Source organism: Armigeres subalbatus, chromosome 3 (genome assembly GCF_024139115.2).
Source record: "Armigeres subalbatus isolate Guangzhou_Male chromosome 3, GZ_Asu_2, whole genome shotgun sequence".
NCBI classification, from domain to species: domain Eukaryota; kingdom Metazoa; phylum Arthropoda; class Insecta; order Diptera; family Culicidae; genus Armigeres; species Armigeres subalbatus.
The window spans coordinates 183,822,119-183,844,799 of record NC_085141.1 but is presented as its reverse complement, the minus strand read 5'-3'; the positions used below and the strand labels follow the sequence as shown (position 1 = coordinate 183,844,799).

General features: G+C 40.1%; 1 protein-coding gene across 4 annotated transcripts in view; it reads left to right on the top strand.

The window, feature by feature from the left end:
* The window catches only part of LOC134225949 (protein eva-1), a 586,714-nt gene that overhangs the window by 549,379 nt on the left and 14,654 nt on the right, over positions 1–22,681 (top strand). For all 4 annotated transcript variants that reach the window (XM_062706410.1, XM_062706406.1, XM_062706407.1 and 1 more), the window contains 3 exons: positions 10,216–10,365; positions 12,074–12,217; positions 12,390–12,671. In XM_062706410.1, the coding sequence (XP_062562394.1) occupies positions 10,216–10,365; positions 12,074–12,217; positions 12,390–12,671 (576 nt within the window). The remainder of the gene's footprint in view (positions 1–10,215; positions 10,366–12,073; positions 12,218–12,389; positions 12,672–22,681) is intronic.

Genomic DNA, 22,681 nt, shown 5'->3' with positions numbered 1-22,681 from the left:
CCATCATGAAACGAACCCGTCCGGAAGCATTCCCGCTGCTTTTCGGATGTTTCCCCCGTAATTTGTAAACAAAATCTTCCGGGTGCATTTTTCGCTGAATCTCGCAGCCCGGAACACACAGATCGCATGGTTCCCGCTTTGGAATGGCCTATGAATGCTGGGGATTGTTGATTCGAAGCGTACCATCATGAAACGAAGCCGTCCGGAAGCATTCCCGCTGCTTTCCGGATGTTTCCCCCGTAATTTGTAAACAAAATCTTCCGGATGCATTTTTCGCTGAATCTCGCAGCCCGGAACACACAGATCGCATGGTTCCCGCATTTGAATGGCCTATGAATGCTGGGGATTGTTGATTCGAAGCGTACCATCATGAAACGAACCCGTCCGGAAGCATTCCCGCTGCTTTTCGGATGTTTCCCCCGTAATTTGTAAACAAAATCTTCCGGGTGCATTTTTCGCTGAATCTCGCAGCCCGGAACACACAGATCGCATGGTTCCCGCATTGGAATGGCCTATGAATGCTGGGGATTTTTGATTCGAAGCGTACCATCATGAAACGAACGCGTCCGGAAGCATTCCCGCTGCTTTCCGGATGTTTCCCCCGTAATTTGTAAACAAAATCTTCCGGATGCATTTTTCGCTGATTCTTGCAGCCCAGAACATACGTATACGAGATCCTGCAATAGGGTAATCCCATAGAGGACATATTTTTAAATCTAAGGAGGCGCAAGTTAGTTAGAGGAATACATATAGGAGGGCGGAGATCCTACAGAGGACATATTTCTAAATCCACGGGGGCGCAAAAGAAAGTTTGAATAATACGTTCTAGGGGAGCGGAAATCCCGTAGAGGACATATTTTTAAAACTAAGGGGAGCAAAAAAGTTAGAGGAATGCGTGTAGGAGGGCTAAAATTATTTTTCTGGTTTAAGGCATTTTTTTCAGCTAAATCTAATAAAAAGTCATAGAATAAGCCCTCTCTCCATCTTAGTATCAACACAGATAACAGACATTGAAGCTAGAACAAATTTTATTGAAAATCCTGTGTAAACTTTTGAATTAATATACGTTGGCCCACTACTGCCATCTACTCAACTGATTGCGGCAGTACATAAGGATGCAGCTGAATTACAACCGTCGAACGCAGCCAATGCATTTGACAGCCGCAATCGGGCTATATGGTTTCACAGTGTGACGTCACACGTATGTAGCCACGGCTGCGTCCTGGTGAATTTTAAGGGGAGTTTAAGGGGAGCGGAAATCCCGTAGAGGACATATTTTGAAATCTACGGGGGCGCAAAAAAGTTCGAATAATACGTTCTAGGGGGCGGATATCCCGAAGCTGACAATTTTTTTAAAATCTACAGGGCGCAAAAAAGTAAGAGGAATACATACAGGAGGGCAGAGATCATGCAGAGGACATATTTCTAATTCTACGGAGCGCAAAAAAGTTTGAATAATACGTTCTCGGGGCGGAAATCCCAAAGCGGACAATTTTTTTTAATTCTACCAGGGCACAAAAAAAGTTAGAGGAACACCTATAGGAGGGTGCAGAGGACATATTTCTAAATCTAAGGGGGCGCAAACAGTTCGAATAATACATTTTAGGGGAGCGGAAATCCCGTGGAGGACATATTTTGAAATCTTAGGGGGCGCAAAAAAGTTAGAGGAATACGTATAGAATGGCGGGGATTCTGCAGAGGATACATTTCTAAATCCTCGGGGGCGCAAAAAAGTTTGATCAATACGGAAATCGGAAGCGGATTTTTTTTTTAAATCAACAGTTGCGCAAAAAAAAGTTAGAGGAATACGTATAGGAGGGCGGAGGACATATTTCTAAATCTATGGGGGCTTGAAAAGTTCGAAAATTACGTTCTAGGGGAGCGGAAATCCCGTAGCGGACATATTTTGAAATCTTAGGGGGCGCAAATAAATTAGAGGAATACGTATAGGAGGGTGGAGATCCTGCAGAGGACATATTTCTAAATCCACGGGGGCGCAAAAAAGTTTGAATAATACGTTCTAGGGTAGCGGAAATCCCGTAGAGGACATATTTTAAATTTACGGGGGCGCAAAAAAGTTGAAGAAATTCGTATAGGAGGGCGGAGATCCTGCAGAGGACATATTTTCATATCCACGGGGGCGCAAAAAGTTCGTTCTAGGGGGCGGAAATCCCGAAGCGGAAAATTTTCTTAAAATCTACAGGGCGCAAAAAAAGTAAGAGGAATACATATAGGAGGGCAGAGATCCAGCAGAGGGCATATTTCTAAATTAATGAGGGCGCAATAATGTTCGAATAATACATTTTATGGGGAGGAAATCCCGAAGCGGACAATTTTTTTAATCTACAGGGGCGCAAAAAAAGTTAAAGGAACACGTATAGAAGGGCGGATATCCTTCAGAGGACATATTTCTAAATCTACGGGGGGCGCAAACAGTTCGAATAAAACGGTCTAAGGGAGCGGAATTCCCGTAGAGGACATATTTTGAAATCTACGAAGGCGCAAAAAAATTCGAATAATACGTTCTAGGGGGCGGATATCCCGAAGCTGACAATTTTTTTAAAATCTACAGGGCGCAAAAAAGTAAGAGGAATACATATAGGAGGGCAGAGATCATGCAGACGTCATATTTCTAATTCTACGGGGGCGCAAAAAAGTTTGAATAATACGTTCCCGGGGGCGGAAATCCAAAAGCGGACAATTTTTTTTAATTCTACTAGGGCGCAAAAAAAAGTTAGAGGAACACCTATAGGAGTGTGGAGATCCTGCAGAGGACATATTTCTAAATCCACGGGGGCGCAAAAAAGTTTGAATAATACGTTCTAGGGTAGCGGAAATCCCGTAGAGGACATATTTTGAAATCTACGGGGGCGCAAAAAAATCGAATAATACGTTCTAGGGGGCGGATATACCGAAGCTGACCATTTTTTCAAAATCTACAGGGCGCAAAAAAGTAAGAGGAATACATATAGGAGGGCAGAGATCATGCAGACGTCATATTTCTAATTCTACGGGGGCGCAGAAAAGTTTGAATAATACGTTCTCGGGGGCGGAAATCCAAAAGCGGAAAATTTTTTTTAATTCTACCAGGGCGCAAAAAAAAGTTAGAGGAACACCTATAGGAGGGTGGAGATCCTGCAGAGGACATTTTTCTAAATCCACGGGGGCGCAAACAGTTCGAATAATACGTTCTAAGGGAGCGGAAATCCCGTAGAGGACATATTTTGAAATCTATGGGGGCGCAAAAAAGTTGAAGAAATTCGTATAGGAGGGCGGAGTTCCTGCAGAGGACATATTTTCATATCCATGGGGGGCAAAAAAGTTCGAATAATACGTTCTTGGGGGCGGAAACCCCGAAACGGAAAATTTTCTTAAAATCTACAGGGCGCAAAAAAGTCAGAGGAATACATATAGGAGGGCGGAGATCCAGCAGAGGGCATATTTCTAAATTAATGAGGGCGCAATAATGTTCGAATAATACATTTTATGGGGAGGAAATCCCGAAGCGGACAATTTTTTTTAATCTACAGGGACGCAAAAAAAGTTAAAGGAACACGTATAGAAGGGCGGAGATCCTTCAGAGGACATATTTCTAAATCTACGGGGGGCGCAAACAGTTCGAATAAAACGTTTCAAGGGAGCGGAAATCCCGTAGAGGACATATTTTGAAATCTACGGAGGCGCAAAAAAATTCGAATAATACGTTCTAGGGGGCGGATATCCCGAAGCTGACCATTTTTTTTTAAATCTACAGGGCGCAAAAAAGTAAGAGGAATACATATAGGAGGGCAGAGATCATGCAGACGTCATATTTCTAATTCTACGGGGGCGCAAAAAAGTTTGAATAATACGTTCTCGGGGGCGGAAATCCCGAAGCGGAGATCCAGCAGAGGGCATATTTCTAAATTAATGAGGGCGCAATAATGTTCGAATAATACATTTTATGGGGAGGAAATCCCGAAGCGGACAATTTTTTTTAATCTACAGGGGCGCAAAAAAAGTTAAAGGAACACGTATAGGAGGGCGGAGATCCTTCAGAGGACATATTTCTAAATCTACGGGGGCGCAAACAGTTCGAATAATACGTTTTAGGGGAGCGGAAATCCCGTAGAGGACATATTTTAAAATCTGCGGGGGCGCAAAAAAGTTGAAGAAATTCGTATAGGAGGGCGGAGATCCTGCAGAGGACATATTTTCATATCCACGGGGGCGCAAAAAAGTTCGAATAATACGTTCTAGGGGGCGGAAATCCCGAAGCGGATAATTTTCTTAAAATGTACAGGGCGCAAAAAAAGTAAGAAGAATACATATAGGAGGGCGGAGATCCAGCAGAGGGCATATTTCTAAATTAATGAGGGCGCAATAATGTTCAAATAATACATTAAATGGGGCGGAAATCCCGAAGCGGAAAATTTTTTTTTAATCTACCGGGGCGCAAAAAAAGTTGAAGGAACACGTATAGGAGTGCGGAGATCCTTCAGAGGACATATTTCTAAATCTACGGGGGCGCAAACAGTTCGAATAATACGTTTTAGGGGAGCGGAAATCCCGTAGAGGACATATTTTGAAATCTACGGGGGCGCAAAAAAAAATCGAATAATACGTTCTAGGGGGCGGATATCCTGAAGCTGACCATTTTTTTAAAATCTACAGGGCGCAAAAAAGTAAGAGGAATACATATAGGAGGGCAGAGATCATGCAGACGTCATATTTCTAATTCTACGGGGGCGCAATAAAGTTTGAATAATACGTTCTCGGGGGCGGAAATCCAAAAGCGGACAATTTTTTTTTAATTCTACCAGGGCGCAAAAAAAAGTTAGAGGAACACCTATAGGAGGGTGGAGATCCTGCAGAGGACATATTTCTAAATCCACGGGGGCGCAAAAAAGTTTGAATAATACGTTCTAGGGTAGCGGAAATCCCGTAGAGGACATATTTTGAAATCTACGGGGCGCAAAAGTTGAAGAAATTCGTATAGGAGGGCGGAGATCCTGCAGAGGACATATTTTCATATCCACGGGGCGCAAAAAGTTCGAATAATACGTTCTAGGGGCGGAAATCCCGAAGCGGAAAATTTTCTTAAAATCTACAGGGCGCAAAAAAGTAAGAAGAATACATATAGGAGGCGGAGATCCAGCAGAGGGCATATTTCTAAATTAATGAGGGCGCAATAATGTTCGAATAATACATTTTATGGGGCGGAAATCCCGAAACGGACAATTTTTTTAAATCTACAGGGGCGCAAAAAAAGTTAAAGGAACACGTATAGGAGGGCGGAGATCCTTCAGAGGACATATTTCTAAATCTACGGGGGCGCAAACAGTTCGAATAATACGTTTTAGGGGAGCGGAAATCCCGTAGAGGACATATTTTGAAATCTACGGGGGCGCAAAAAAGTTGAAGAAATTCGTATAGGAGGGCGGAGATCCTGCAGAGGACATATTTTCATATCCACGGGGGCGCAAAAAAGTTCGAATAATACGTTCTAGGGGGCGGAAATCCCGAAGCGGAAAATTTTCTTAAAATCTACAGGGCGCAAAAAAAGTAAGAGGAATACATATAGGAGGGCGGAGATCCAGCAGAGGGCATATTTCTAAATTAATGAGGGCGCAATAATGTTCGAATAATACATTTTATGGGGAGGAAATCCCGAAGCGGACAATTTTTTTTAATCTACAGGGGCGCAAAAAAAGTTAAAGGAACACGTATAGAAGGGCGGAGATCCTTCAGAGGACATATTTCTAAATCTACGGGGGGCGCAAACAGTTCGAATAATACGTTCTAGGGGAGCGGAAATCCCACAGAGGACATATTTTGAAATCTATGGGGGCGCAAAAAAGTTGAAGAAATTCGTATAGGAGGGCGGAGTTCCTGCAGAGGACATATTTTCAAATCCATGGGGGCGCAAAAAAGTTCGAATAATACGTTCTAGGGGGCGGAAATCCCGAAACGTAAAATTTTCTTAAAATCTACAGGGCGCAAAAAAGTCAGAGGAATACATATAGGAGGGCGGAGATCCAGCAGAGGGCATATTTCTAAATTAATGAGGGCGCAATAATGTTCGAATAATACATTTTATGGGGCGGAAATCCCGAAGAGGACAATTTTTTTTTAATCTACAGGGGCGCAAAAAAAGTTAAAGAAACACGTATAGGAGGGCGGAGATCCTTCAGAGGACATATTTCTAAATCTACGGGGGCGCAAACAGTTCGAATAATACGTTTTAGGGGAGCGGAAATCCCGTACAGGACATATTTTGAAATCTACGGGGGCGCAAAAAAAATCGAATAATACGTTCTAGGGGGCGGATATCCCGAAGCTGACCATTTTTTTTAAAATATACAGGGCGCAAAAAAGTAAGAGGAATACATATAGGAGGGCGGAGATCCTTCAGAGTACATATTTCTAAATGCACGGGGGCGCAAAAAAGTTTGAATGATACGTTCTAGGGGGTGGAAATCCCGAAGCGGACAATTTTTTTTAATTCCACCAGGGCGCAAAAAAAAGTTAGAGGAACACTTATAGGAGGATGGAGATCCTGCAGAGGACATATTTCTAAATCTACGGGGGCGCAAACAGTTCGAATAATACGTTTTAGGGGAGCGGAAATCCCGTGGAGGACATATTTTGAAATCTTAGGGGGCGCAAAAAAGTTAGAGGAATACGTATAGGAGGGCGGAGATTCTGCAGAGGATATATTTCTAAATCCTCGGGGGCGCAAAAAAGTTCGAACAATACGGAAATCGGAAGCGGATTTTTTTGTTTAAATCAACAGTTGCGCAAAAAAAAGTTAGAGGAATGCGTATAGGAGTACAGAGGACATATTTCTAATTCTATGGGGGCTTGCAAAGTTCGAAAATTACGTTCTAGGGGAGCGGAAATCCCGTAGAGGACATATTTTGAAATCTTAGGGGGTGCAAATAAATTAGAGGAATACGTATAGGAGGGCGGAGATCCTACAGAGGACATATTTCAAAATCTACAGGGGCACAAAATAGAGAAATTCGTATAGGAGGGCGGAGGTCCTTCAGAGTACATATTTCTAAATCCACGGGGGCGCAAAAAAGTTTGAATGATACGTTCTAGGGGAGCGGAAATTCCGTAGAGAACATATTTTGATTTCTAAGGGCCGCAAAAAAGTTAGAGAAATAAGTATAGGAGGGCGGAGATCCTGTAGAGAAAATATTTCAAAATGTACGGGGGCGCAAATAGTTCGAAAAATACGTTTTACGCAGAAATCCCATAGAGGACATATTTTGAAATCTAAGGGGGCGCAAAAAAGTTAGAGTAATACATATAGGGGTGGAAATCCTACAGAGGACATATTTCTAAATCCACGGGGGCGAAAAAAAGTTCTAATAATATGTTCTAGGAGAGCGGAAATCCCGTGGAGGACATGTTTTTAAATCTGCAGGGGCGCAAAAAAAGTTAGAGGATCACGTATGGGAGGGCGGAGATCCTGCCGAGGACATATTTTTAAATCTACAGGGGCGCTAACAGTTCGAGTAATACGTTTTTGGGGAGCGGAAATCCCGTAGAGGACATATTTCGAAATCTACGGGGGCGCAAAAAAAGTTAGTGGAATACGTATAGGAGGACGAAGATATTTAAATAAATTCTACGGGGGCGCAAAAAAGTTCAAATAATACGTTCTAGATCCCGTAGAGGACTTTTTTTTAATCTAAGGAGGCGCAAATCAGTTAGAGGGATTCGTATAGGAGGGCGGAGATCCTGCAGAGGACATATTTCAAAATCTACGGGGGTGCAAAATGTTCGAATAATACGTTCTAGGGGAGCGGGAATCCCGAATAGGATACATGGAGAATATAAGGGGGAACGATTTCAGAATGGTAGGAGCAGTAAAAGCGATCTTAGAGAGCGGACAATTTTTCAGAAGAAAATTATTTTTCGTTTCGGTGAAAAGAGGGCAAAAACAAAAAATTTTTTTGGTCCCGAGAGCTGGTTACTCAGTGAGTAACTTGGAGTAACCACCATGACAGCACTGCATCGGTTCCTCCCGAGCAGCACGCGCAACATCATTCAAATAGGTTCTTCTTCTTCTTATTGGCATGACATCCCCACACTGGGACAGAGCCGCCTCGCAGCTTAGTTCATTAAGCACTTCCACAGTTATTAACTGCGAGGTTTCTAAGCCAGATTATCATTTTTGCATTCGTATATCATGAGGCTAACACGATGACACTTTTATGCCCAGGGAAGTCGAGACAATTTCCAATCCGAAAATTGCCTAGACCGGCACCGGGAATCGAACCCAGCCACCCTCAGCATGGTCTTGCTTTGTAGCCGCGCGTCTTACCGCACGGCTAAGGAGGGCCCCAAATAGGCTAAGGAGGGCATTCAAATAGGTGTTTGTTCCTAATAAATTGCATAGAAGACACTGGGAATACATCGAGTCACATTAAAGCCACTTCCCAGTTTCAGAAAAACACAATGTTTCATTTCCATTTAAGTGGCGTCGCAATATTCTACCCATCTGACTTCTTGGGTGGTTTAAAATTCGATGTGTTTCATATCAGAAACAAAACAGATAAGTTGCAGAATTAATAACACTTCAGTTCATTGCTGTTACTACAATGTTTCTGATATGTTGCAAAACACTTTGAACTCAGCTGAGCAGTATTTTATTTTTGACAGTCCCTTGCATGTTCCGTATAAGGTACAATGAAGTTACAAATGTTTTTGTTGTTTATGTAGTGCACTTGTAGCAGAATCTCCAAATAGAATTGTTGGTGTGATGGTGTTATAGTAGAAGGTTGCAAATCTCAAGGTCCATGGTTCGATTCCCGGTTAGTTTTTGTGTTTTTATTTTCATTGTAGCCGCAAGATGTTGCAAATAGGCTCCACCTCTTGCGCTTTTTATGTCACAAAGGAGTTCCAAATACGACGCATTGTGCATAAGTCAGACCTTCAGTAAGTCACACCACAGTTGTTGTTACTCACTGAGAAACAAGAGGTGTTGCTTGGGCTCCAGAATGCGAATGTTTCACCTAAAATTAGTCCTCCAAGTATTGGAACATTGCTCCCATAGTTGCAGTAATTTTTAATTTGCGTTCCTATAGTTGCGAATCCCATTGTTTTCTCATGGAGCTCGCAACTATAGGAACACCACCGCAACTATTGGTGCAAAGGTGATAAAATAATAAAGTAATATAATGATATTTACCGATTTATATCGAATTTCACGTCTGCAATTTGTTGTTTTGAGTTATGGTATGTCAATAAATCGATCAACGAAGCAGGTTGCTGCGTTAAAACAGCAATTTTTGCGTAAAGGGCACTACCGCAACTATTGGTACACTCACAACCGTCGGACCATTTACCCTAGCACACCATGACCTGTGAACAACACCTTGTGAAAAAAAAATCTTTGAAGACCCCGTGCATCATAACTAATAGGCTATTTTAACCTCATAAGCGGATGGCAGATTTTAATACAATTCTACATAAGAATCTTACAGAAACTGTATAACATTTTGGCATGTACAATTTCAGCAGTAACATTACATTGGAATTCAAATCTAACAATTTTGTATAATTTTAATACAGTATGAATTGTATATGTATAAAAAGCTTATAAAATAATCATAAGATTTGTTTTCTGGGTGTGGTAGTTTTTTACGTCGATTTAAGAAATTATCATGACCGTCTTAAAAACACCCAAGAAAAGTTGAAAATAGTGGATCTTCTGGGCTACGATGGCTGGCAGAAACTAAGCCGAGTATCTACTCCAGCTAGCAGGTCCTGTGAATAAATCAAATACATACTCAGCCTCTGAGTAACGAAACGACAAACTTCCAGTCGGTGCTGCACCCCAACTATTACTTGCGGTTGACATTCTATGCGACCGAACGCTTCATCATGCTCTCTTTTCGGATCGAGTATTAGAACACCCACCAAAGCCAGCTTGCATCCAGCCGCGTCACCGCCACGGAATGTTTAACTCCATTGAAACGGAAAACATAACTTGAATTATTTCAATTTCGTCGAATGGCGCTGTTTACATAGCTTCGCGTTCGCATTCACAATGCCATGCTCATGCAGTTGCACTGCTACTCCAGAAGCATTGCATTGCATTGCGTTTCAGTTCGGCAAAGTTTGCATTTCCCCCTTTGACTGCTCCGGCTTATAGCTAGCGACCCTCACCTACATACCAAAAGTTTATTTTCTCTTTTTTTCTCCTTAAATCTATTGCAGATGAATTTCGCAGCAAAATAGCATGCGAGAACGATGTTATTCAATTAATTTGCAATCCATACTCAAGGATAGCGATCTACAGTGCCAGCTTCGGCAGGACTGAGTACGAGAGCCTGCAGTGTGCCCAGCCGCAGGGCGTGAAGGAAGAAAGTGAGTATCATTACGGGTGGGGGATTTTTGATTTTTATGTCAAGAGCCGGTCATTCCATACACTTTAAATAAATCTTAAATCTAAAATCTTAAATCTTAAATCTATAAATCTAAAGATGTAGTGTATCAAATTCATTGATTCATTTATCACTGCTTGAAATAAGCATTTATCCTTACCCGATATGTCCGATGAAGTTCGTATTGGCGAAATCTTGGCTATAACAGGTTTTATTAGGGTTTCATAAGATTCGAATAACACCAAAAATGAGTAATTTGAAACATGACAATGCATGAATCAGAGATCATCAGAGAAAATCACTCAATTGAAAATATAGGGGAAGTGGGGGTAGCACGCCCATAGGGGTTAAAACGCGCCACCCCTGAATAAGGTTAAATATCCCCATTTTGATTATTTTCAATAGTCTATACGATAAAGCAATGAAAAATATTGCCATTGGATACATATATTTCATGATTTTTCTCTAGTTATACATGAAAAACTCGAAAAAACGATTTTTGCGTGTTTTGATGCAATTCTAGCTCGGTGGAATTTAGTCTTTCTGTCGCTGTTATACATTGATAAATTAATAATTGAGCCATGAGCCATGCTGCTTACTCGTGTTCTTTATGTTCCACACGAAATCGTCGTCAAAAATTGTTTTAAAACGATTTTATGGGCCTTCAAACTTCTGAGGTCGGTGTGGGGCATTACGCCCATGCTCATTTCGTATGACCGAAACAGCTGAAACATTCGGTTAATTGCCTTAATGTAGGCAATTAAAATGAAAATCAGTACGATAAGCACATGCGCGTTTAAACCCATCGACTGGCGCATCTCACCCGCATGGTTTCAAAATCATTTTTTTTCGGGTGCTTTTTAAAAATCAAATTTCTGTGCAATAAAATGGACAATTAGATATCTGTTATCGGTAGTCAGTCGCAGATATGCTGTTCTTCAGTATGCGCTGATGAAAACTGTCTGAAATGGTGGTTTTCATTGATAAAAATGGCATTTTCCTTAACGTGGGCGTCCTACCCCCAGTTCCCCTAATAAAAAAAAGTATTATAAACCAAGTAGCAAGAACCATAATAGAACAAAATATGCCAAAATCGTCATTTGCCACGTCACGATTCAAATTGGAACCTGATCCCGATCCCTCAGTCGGTATCGAGTAAAGGTTGAAGCGCTTAAAATGTCTTGTCTTAAAAATGGAGAAAACTAAATTATAAGAGTACCTTTTTAACACCTATTCCGACCTTCAGACGATCCATAAAAGCAATTCATGTGCCCCCTAGAGCCATTCTTACCTCCGCCTATTTCGGTGCCATAAAATTGGTTCCATTTCACTTTGTCTCGAAAGCTGACATGAATTCAACCCAATTTTCACCTAACTGTTTCACCCCTGTCTGGAAGCGAATCTGATTCGCTTAGCACATGTCAGTTAGTGAGACTCAATTAGTAGCAAAGATTCCAAACTTGAAAGTTGCACTTGCCAACAACGTGCCGTCACTATGGTTCACATGGCTGGGTGGCAGGAACTATCTCTCGAGCAAACTGTGGGAGATCCTGGCAAAGGTCCTGTCCATCCACACGGGCTACGAAGCAAAACGAAACTTCCTCAAGCTCTTCCGCTCATGCACGCTGCATATCATACATACAACACACGTTTTAATGAGTTTATAAACTGACGGGTGCCTGTTATTCCAGCATGTCTTGCGTCTTACGCCACCGAGACTGTCATGCAAAAATGCCACGGTCGGAGAAAATGCACGTTGTCAGCAGATAGCACAACTTTCGGTAAGCCGTGTCGGGCAGACTCGAGGATGTATTTAAAAGTTGTTTACACATGTGGTTAGTATCATGTTAATTATATTTCTGCTGAGCTGTTTTCATCTCTGCTATGATTTGCGTTGGTGTGCCAACGAAACACGATTATCGCCACAAGTTTAACTAAATTAGTTTTCCATTATACTATACTTTCCTTCCATTTCGGTGCGGCTCATTGGCTCCATCGTGCGAACAGTGCCTCGAAAGGTGCTCAAGGATCGCTTCGAAGCAGCACCGGAGGCGGACGAGCCACTGCAGAGTGACTTGGAGCAGGACCACGACACACTGTACGACGAGGACCAGTTTTTCCGTGAATCGGATGCAATTCCACCCGGACCGGCACCTAAGCTGCAAGGAGGCCCATCCAGTAATCGGGCAGCATCAGACATTCCCAGCTATATAGCTGCCAGCAGTACTCCGCCAGTGCCACCGCGCTCGATCCAGGACATAATAGACGACAACGAATTTTCATTCGAAGGTGAGTAGGCTTATCGCAATTCCATTATCTAAAGCTTGCTGTCTAGTAAAAATGCTTTCTGAATATGTTCAGAACCGAGCAATGATTGTGCCGCATTTGAATCTCAAAAATGGTTATCTATAGGGACCAAAATCTGATAATTATCATATATCAAATCATGCATTTGAATTCATGGTTATTGAACGCAGCTTACCGAATGAGGATCAGATGTGTATCTTCTTGAATATTTACGCCTTTCGTATACTTTAATAATATGTTTATTCTTGAAGCATAGTACGCTGCTCATACGGAGAAATGGGTGTACGGAAAATTTGATCAAATTACGTAAAGAAAATTGACAGCTACATTCACAAAAGGTTTGGGCTACAGATAAGTGCGGTCGCAATTCTGTCGAACGACGTCCGTTGTTCAGAAAGTTGCATTTGGACAATTGCTGACACGTACGAAACAAATCAGGGGCTGTCCATATACCACGTGGACAGGTTTTGGTCAGTTTAAGATCCCCCCTCCCCCAGCATGGACGACTGCTCATATAAATTTTCAAAAATTAATATAAACCGTGGACATTCGCCATACACCTCTCCCTCTAAACTGTCCACGTGGTATTTGGACAACTTATTGAATGATATTTAATTTTTTTCAGTTCTGGTTTTGGGATGGTTAGGATTCTGCTGAATCGCATATATCTGACCATGTCCGACCATATCGACGACCAAATTTTAGACATTTCGATAATATAGCACGGAAAATAGTAAGAAGTTTCACCTGACGACCCAGGTCGTTAGGCTAATTTTAAAATTGTACGATTATTCGGAATATTTGTAGAAAATTTTCGAATATATAGTTTTTCCAAAGTTTTTAATAAAACACACAAAACTAATTCTTTCTTATCAATATATGCATGCAAAAATATCCATGTACATAATTCGAAATAATCACATAAGTATTGAGGTTTCATTTATTGCGCGAACATTTTAAAACGTCGTTTCTGTACATTTATACATTCCATTTCGAGTTGTGCGTGTATTGCACAGAACCGTCAATATCTTATAGTTTTTATTTAACACAGACTAAATATCCTTAGATAGGGGCCGTACACTTATTACGTAAGCAATTATGGGGGTTATTGGGAGACTGCCATTTGCTTACGCTTCATATGAAAAAAGTAAAAAAAACTTACGTGGGGGTGGGTGGTTGAAAAACATCGGCAAATTCCTAATGTAATTTTTGTATATACCCTAAATAAAGAAAAGAAAATAAAAAGAAGTATATTTTCCACATAAGGCACTTATTTTCAGTTTTACATTTCATAGTACGCCTATAAGGCTTTAATTTCCCTTACGTGGAAATCAACTCGATGCTATTAATTTACTATTCATATTACGCAACAGAAAAGCGAAACGGGTCTGCAAAGTCATTATTCAGCGAATTTCTGCCGTGGGTGCGAATTTTACAATTTCCTACTGGTGCGACCTTTTCAACAGTTTACCAGCAGTAGAGGCAAAGTAGCTGGCAAACATATTTCTTTTCATTTTCCTTTTTTTTTTTCAACCACAAGATGTTCATCCACATTGAGCACAAAAGCTTATTAGGTCATTTGTATTCCTCTGCCAGTCGCGAACGAGAAGTGCCCGGCGAAAAATGGCCTCTATTAACCTATCAATGGCCGAGAACAATTTTTCCGACCGTAAAGTTCCATCGTCTTGGATCAAAATGGCTATTGTGAAGCAAAATGGATGGAGTATTTTAATTTTGGCATTACAAAGCAATTCTTTCCAAGTTAATCTGAAATGGGAAACGTTTTTTTTTCAGCGCATCTATTCATCGACATAACTCACGAAAAATAAGCATAAATTTTGTCGGCATACCGCCGGTCGTGTTTGTTTAGAATCGTTTGCAACGGAACTGTTACTGGTATTTTATTTTTGCGTGGTATTATGAGATTCCGTTTCAGTCTCGCATAAATACTAAATAAAACAGATCTGAACAAATTTAATATTTTCTTTTCAAAGAATCTTTAGTGTATTTGAATACGGTTGTCTGACATCTTAATTTTTTTCGTCTGACTTATTGAATCACAGCTGTAGATGCACGCTGCATGACTATTAATAAGAACACATTTCTTCTATATTAAGTCAATACTCTATTTAGGGGTCATGCAAAATAATAAAATGAACGTTCATGATTTTCCGAAGCATTCTTGAGCAAATCAAATCGTGCTTTTCCCCATTAAAAAGACACGTTCACCGTCTTTCACCAGAGATCACACTGACTGAATACTTTACATGTGGAGATGAGCCAGCCTCGGGCTGAAAGTCTCCTAAAAAAAGACAAAAAAAAAGAATACTTAACACCTAGCATTAGACAACGGACATGACATTCAGACAACACGTTACGAAAAGTTTTCTGCTAATTACCAATAGCTTGAGCTCTTTGCTGATTCTTTCAGTGATATTACTGTTCGCCAAATCCATGTAAATGCTATTTTTATCCGTTGAAAGGTTTAGATGCGGCTAAAGGCCCTGGGCCTGATGAAATTTCTAAAATCCTTATCTACTGAGTTCACTGCTCTATTACTACAATTCTGATACGAAACAACTGTATCATCTAAGTGGCAATAAGGTGATCCTTAATATATCCTCCAACGATATTTCATTCACTGCAAGGCCGCCAAAGGTTACATGGTTATAATGACACTCACACAGAATAAACTTTAGGTTAAGGATTTAGCGTGAGTACATTAATGTACATTTTAAAATGCATGTGAAATTTATGTTTTTATTTTATTGCGGTATTTCCGAGTACAGGTTTACCTCGATTATATGGACCCTCGATTATATGGACTTCGATTATATGGACTTTTTACCTCGATTATATGGACATTTTTTTTTTTGCTCAAATTTTTTCGTGTCTAGAGGTTTTAAATACCCGTTGAATATTCTACGTCACATTTTACATTGATTCTATATTTATTAAGGTACATTCTGACAAAAAAGCCAAGAAGGCGTGTTTCAAAAGTTACATATGATGAAACCACACATTGAATCATATGATCGGCTGACTAGATTGATTTACCAATTTCACGGTGCAAATTTCATTGCATTTGTGTATTTTATGAATCAACAACTACCACGGCCACGTCCTTACAAAGAGTTGTGGAACGATAACGAGTATTTTAGGTGTTATATGGAAACTGTTATATGGAAACTTGATGTGAATTGACAGTCTGAGAAGCGAGTGATGAGATGTCCGTATCAAGCTGTTAGATCTTCGCTAACAAACCATTTTCTACCCTTGGTACGTGGAGTTAAGTGTAGGGAATGGAATTGAACGAGAGGCGGATGACGCATTAACATCCAGCAAATTTGACCAAATATGTTTTTTTCGCAGTTTTCCCAGGAAACTGGAAAAGCTTATTTCAATGGCTATTACGTAAAGTATCGAACCTGGCATTATTTTTTTGGACGAAATGGATTATTATTTAAACTGTAAGAAACTGAAAAATCAACAGTCTTTACATTCAAATACATGTTATTAAATATCCCGGTATTTATATTTGTTCGACTCAAGGTTTGCGGATTATACTGATGCTGTACAGGAGGAAGATAATTTGAGTATCTGGAATGTAAGTTAGCAGTTCTCAAATGATTTGCTGCTTAAAGAAGGTTACCAATGTTGCTGGAAACAAGTCTTTGAATTATTTCAATCTTGTGTTGAATTTTAATTGATTGAATTAAGACAATATAAATATAATGAAGAATGTGCTCAGTTATTTTTAAAAATAATTATTACCGTAAACTTTGGTAACGATGTCTAGTTTTTCATTCCGTTGTTCAGTCAGAAGCTACTGCCAATAACAAAAGCGTTGGGGAAACGCGAAAGGAAGCTCCCCAACAAAATTGTAGTGTAGGGTGAAATAATGAACTCATAGTAGCGGATAAACATATTTCCAAAAAAAGGAAACTTTCGAAAAACTTTAGTTTGAGCTTTAAACTTGTAAAAGCTTTTTTTTTTCAGCCACGCCGTTCGCATTTTTGAGTACGATATGAAAGGCTCAAATGGAGTCTTCCTGGCATCAGCCGTTGTCTTCGGGAGGAAATGGACCGACGGAAAATAAAATCAATAAAAATATACCCGGTTTTAATAGTACGCAGGCCATTTTAGTTTTTAAACTCGTCGGAAAGTACGATCCTTCTTTAAAGACAAGCCTCCTGGAATCCAAATTTAAATCTCAATACGGAAGCAACGCACAACTATTATTTTCATTAACAGCATGCGTTGAATAATAAAAATCACATATGTGCGCTACTTTCGTATTGAGAGGGGCGTCCTTGAAAACGCGAGTAGATTTAAATTTAGGTTAAGGGGGGCTTGTCTTTAACATAGGAACAAATTCCAAAATATTATCAACAATTTATCTTGAAACGGGATTACAGGAGGCTCATCCTCAACATACAAACATAATCCAAAATATTTACAACAGGTTCTAACATAAAAAAATGTATTTTGGCCATAACGTCTGAGCCCATAGTAAAATCCGGCAAATTTTCAATAGCAGACAATAGTACTGAATTCTCCGTCGAATTCAATTTGCTGCGATCGAATAAGGATAAGTTTATTTTTGAAGCGAAAACATAACTTTCTCGGACGCATAATATTTGCTTTGGAAATAAAACAGGTCTGCACTGTAGTCAGAATTCGTGGCTAAGTATATTATTGTGTCCATATTACACACTTAACTCATTTCACAGTATTCGGTAAATTTTACCGAAATCTCAACAGCAGAACTGTTCGGAAATTTTTTTTACAGATTTTTTGTAATTTTTTCCATTGGTCAACTGTCAAAATCACCGGAAATCAGTAAAATTATTTACCGAACAGTTTTGCTGATTTGAACAGTTGAGATTTCGGTAAAATTTTACCGAATTTGGCGATTTATGTTAAGTATGTAGGCTAAGCGAAGTCTTCATTATTAACGTAACCTTAGAATGGTATGCAAGCCAGCTGGAAACGGTTAAGTTCTTAAAAAAATTCAACAACTACTGAATCATCATAAAATGGGCCAAAACATGCGAATTATACTGTAATGCAGAAAATTGATATTTTTGTATTGTATTAAGACAAATTTAATCTTTGAACACACATTTTGAGAAAAAAAAAGTTGCTTCGATTATATGGAAAATTCGATTATATGGACTTTTTTGCATTGAAAAAGTCCATATAATCGAGGTATACCTGTAGTGCTTTTTATTGGTCCACTATATTTTTAGAACCCATTGTTGGCGGTTCTGGTACGTGGGTAATGAGGACCAGTGCCATCTTCGCCTCTTTTCAACTTTTGTCACCGTCTCATGCGGACCTCTCCCCTCCTCAAGAGGATGGTGACTACTTTTTGAAGGCTAGTGTTTTTTTATTCTTCCAAAACTCAGAGATTATTTTGAGCTTTTAAAGCATTTTTATAAGCTTCAGATAACACACTGAACAAAATTTTATTTTTTTATAAATATTCCTTAAAAACTAAAAAAAATGTGACTTTTTCTGAAAAAGTGAACCAGGAGTATTTTCCCAGTCAAATCACAAAGTAAATAAATGTTTTTTATAATTCAGAAAACCGCACCTCCAGAAATAATATTGATAAGAACTTCTTCTGAAATCTGTTCCTTCAAGATTCCTCCTGGTATTACAAATTATTTATGAAGAATTTACCAGATATGAAGAAACACTGGTGAAGCTGCAAACATATGCTTAACAGGGTATTCATCGGATTTTCAGCTTCCACTAGAAATATTTGCTCGAAAGGTTCTGTCAAAGTATTTTCAACTATTTTTGCGAAGATTCTTCAAACAACTCAATAAGATATTCCTTTTGGTGTTCTTATCTAAGCTGATCCAAAAAATCTTGTCCTTTGCAACTTGAAAGTAATTCCCACGCAACCAAAAGTTCGGATAAGAGGGGATGTTTTGGCTTAATCAGCTCGCATTTTAAGTTTTTTTTATATAGTGGGAGCGCAAAAGTGAACTATTAAGTTCCGTTAAGGTGCTTGGAACTCAATGTGAACCAAAAGTGAACAAATTGGTTCGGTTAGAAACAAATTTAAGTAAAATCTGAACTTTTGGTTGCTTGGGTTTTTTTCCTCGTTGAGTATTTTAATCACTGCGGCCATATTATACCGAAATTATACCATCACCTGCGAAGCTGAGATCATCACACTGGAGCGGCTGCAAAGGGTTCCGAACAGAATGGAATGATGGAATGGGGAATCGTGAACCTATAGGGTGGGGGTACAAATTGTCTCCATACTTAAGAGTTAAGAACAACTATTTTTTAGAAAACAAGTAAAAGGCATGTGGGTGGTCTTTATATATCAAGCGAAAGGTTTTACTTAGTGCTCCTTAGAACAGCTGTACAATAAAATTTGTTATTTGTTAACGCATGCACCAGTTTTGGCACTATTCCTAATTTTGGATCCTTATTTGGCAAACCTCATTGTTTTCTTATGGGATTGACCAAATAGGGACACCTAGTGCGATAACTGGTGCAAAGGACGTCAAAAATGAAACAAAATCAATTTTTACAATTAGGTTTTGTTTGTTTTGGAGGAGATCAAAGGAGCTATCGTATCATATGAATATGCTTTATCGATATGAACTTGGTTTGCGGTGATTTGATTGTCCATTTAGCATATATAGCACTAGTGCGACAACTGGTGCTATAGCCACAACTGGTACATCTAGCCTATTAGTCTTTAGAGATTAAAAATCGCTCTCTAGTATTTCTAATCGGCCCAGAGGAGCGAAGACAACGGCAGCGACCCGTCACCGAGTAAAAAAAGTGACCACGCGTTTCGGTAAAAAGTAAGCTTTTAGCTAGCGAACGGTGATCGGTTAGTTAATTGGCCAAGTGAGGGTAATTCAATGCCCGGCCGTTCGAGTGCGGATAGTAAGGACAATCCATGGCTTGTATCCAGTGAGAATCTTCCGTCGCAAGTGTGCCAAAAGTCGGCAATAATAGCCAGTTGTATACCTAGCCAAAGAGTGTGTGTCAGGCCATGAAGACACGAAGCAGGCCAACAGAAAACCGCGTGTGCAGTTCCGATCACCACGTTCAATAGCCCACTCGATCTCTTAGTGAAGTTAGTGAAGTTAGTGCACATGGTACCGCTCCCTGGGCCCTCGAAGTAAAACGCTAGGCCTATCGCTACATTGGCCGAGTTGCCGTCATCTGGATTTCGTTGCTATGATACTCCGTTAGTGCCCCTCCCCGGCATTGTCTGGTTTAGGAAAAGCCTCATCAGGACCTGCTCCGCCCCAGTATGTCGACCCCAAAGTCGACCACCGAGCATCGAAACGGCCTCAACGACAGTGTTAAGCCTAAGAAACACGAAATTCAATGAGCAAGTACCCTAAACTAAACTCCATTCATTAGACCAGCAAAAGTTTTCTTAAATAAAGTGTTAGATTGCGTGATTCTCCAAATTCAAGTAGTTTTGCTTAAGGTCACTCCTGACAGAATCCAAGTTTCAAAGTGCTCGCGTTTTCGGGGGCACACCACTCGATACGGAAGCAACGCACAACTGTCATTTTTATTTTTTCACGACGCAGCAAAGCTGAATCAACAAAAATGACAGTTGTCCGCCGCCTCCGTATCGAGTGGTGTGCCCCCGAAAACGCGAGCACTTTGAAACTTGGATTCTGTCAGGAGTGACCTTAATTTATTTTTGTATTCAAATTCCCTATTTCCACCAAAGTCCACCAAATTGATTGGGATTTATTCAGAGATCGCCCTACACAAACGACAGTGTACAGTGTGCCTTGTGGGCCTTTGTCTGGCACCTAAAACTTCTATAGAGCAGTGGTGCTCATCAGCTTCATCAGCCAGGAGTTGCTAAGGCCAAAAGGTTCCCAATCAAAGTTGACTATTTAGAGCAATTGCATTACCTTTACTACTAGCGTTATCCCAATGCGGTATTATGGTTATGATGAATCGTACTACCATATAGGTACTTGTTCCTCAAACTTCTGAGGGTTCTATCAGCCCCTTGTTGAAGAACTGTAATCTCTTTCAAAAAATTGCCGGACAATGGCATAACAGATATTCCGAGTCTTCTACATGTATGCCGCAGAAACGTAACATAGATTCTGTTACAGTTCATCTCTATGATTAACATTCTTGAACAAAGTGTATTACAATGGTTTATCAAGACGTAGGTATCTAAAGAATGTTCTATTTGAAATTGATACTACGAAGCGTGTCAGCCAAGTAGGAAAACCCATCATATCCTTAACCCAAATATGGAACTTTCCCGAATACTTTTGTAAATTGTTATGAAATGCATCGGTTTTCATTGATAGATCTTGAAAAAGCATATGGCATCAAGTTGATACAAGTACAGTCCTGATTCGCTGGTTTGGATACAGATGCATGGGTCACTATTTGGGCCATGACCCAACCAAAATGCACTCATATGTCAAAAGGCAGCGAGAATTCTGAAAACGGGATTTAGTGTCACTGGACACCTTGTTTAAATCAGTCAGTTAACCCAACTAAACAGAATACATCACGTTGAGATTGTGGCCTATCCAAAGAATGGCGATAAAATATACGTTTTTCTAGCAGTCAAACTTGTATTTCATGAAGACTTACATGCAAGACGTATTTCGACGGTTTCGTGCAATACGGGCACACCACCAAATGAATTTGACTCGTGATTTCACACGAGAAAATATTCTATGAACCCGTCGGAGATTGGCAGCAAAATAAAATTTCTATTAAAATTTTAAATTTTCCATAAAAAAAATAGGAAATTCCCAATGAAGAAATCAAGGAATAAGCAATAAATAAATATAAAATTTCCGTAAATAATGCCAAATTTTCATAGAAGACAGTTTGGAAATCTCCACTAGCGATGGTCGGGTCGGGTTCGGATTTGGAAAATTAGTGCAATGTCGGGTCCGGGTCGGATACGATTTTGAGTTAAATAAAATACCGAATTTTTATTTATTCGTATCTGATAATTTAGAGGCTTTTTCGTTGTTTGGACCTACATCCTTTTTGATGTAAAGAGAATTATAAAATATCTATAGTTTGAGTTTTCCGACAAAAAAATAGTTCGGGTCCAGCTCGAGTTTAAATAGTTGAATTGATTCGGGTTCGGGCTGGGTACGGGTTTACGAATGTATAATTTGTGGGATACGTGTCAGGTTTGGGTTTGATTTTTCATTCGGGTTCGGGTCGGGTCCGGATTTGAAAGGAATTCAAGAATCGGGTTCGGGTTTGCAAAATGTGAGACCCGACCATCTCTATGTTCCACGAAACAAAAATACATTAGCACTTCTAAAAGAAGAATTTTCCATAAATAAATACATAAAAAATATTTCCATAAATAAAAACATAAAATTCCTATAAATAAATCCATATTAGTATTAAAAAAATACAAAATTCTCCATCCTCGAATGGGCCCCACGCTCGCCAAGTCGTTTTGCATCTGGACTGCCCAACTCGCTCGTTGCGCTTCACTCCGTCTCGCACCTGCCGCATCGGAGGCGAACACCATCTTTGCAGGGTTGCAGTCCGACATTCTTCAACATGCCCTGCTCATCATACCCTTCCGGCTTTAGCTACCTAATGGACACTGGGTTCGACGTAGAGCTGGGCGAGCTCGTGGTTCATTCTTCACCGCCACACATCGTCTTCTTGCACACCGCCAAAGATGGTCCTAAGCACGGCTCCACCCCAGTACCCCGAATGCCTGTACCCCGAATGCCATTACCCCGAAGGCCACTACCCCGAATGGGACAGTACCCCGAAAACCATTACCCCGAATGGGACACTACCCCGAAAGGCCAGTACCCCTAAAACATTTGATATCGATGAATCCAAAACGACAATCTTTGCAAAGAAAAAAAAATGGTTAGAGTTATTTGGAAAAACGCATTGAAGATTTAACCAATTATTTAACTAACAACATTAATTTATCATATAATTAACTTAAATTGTCATTCCACCCCATT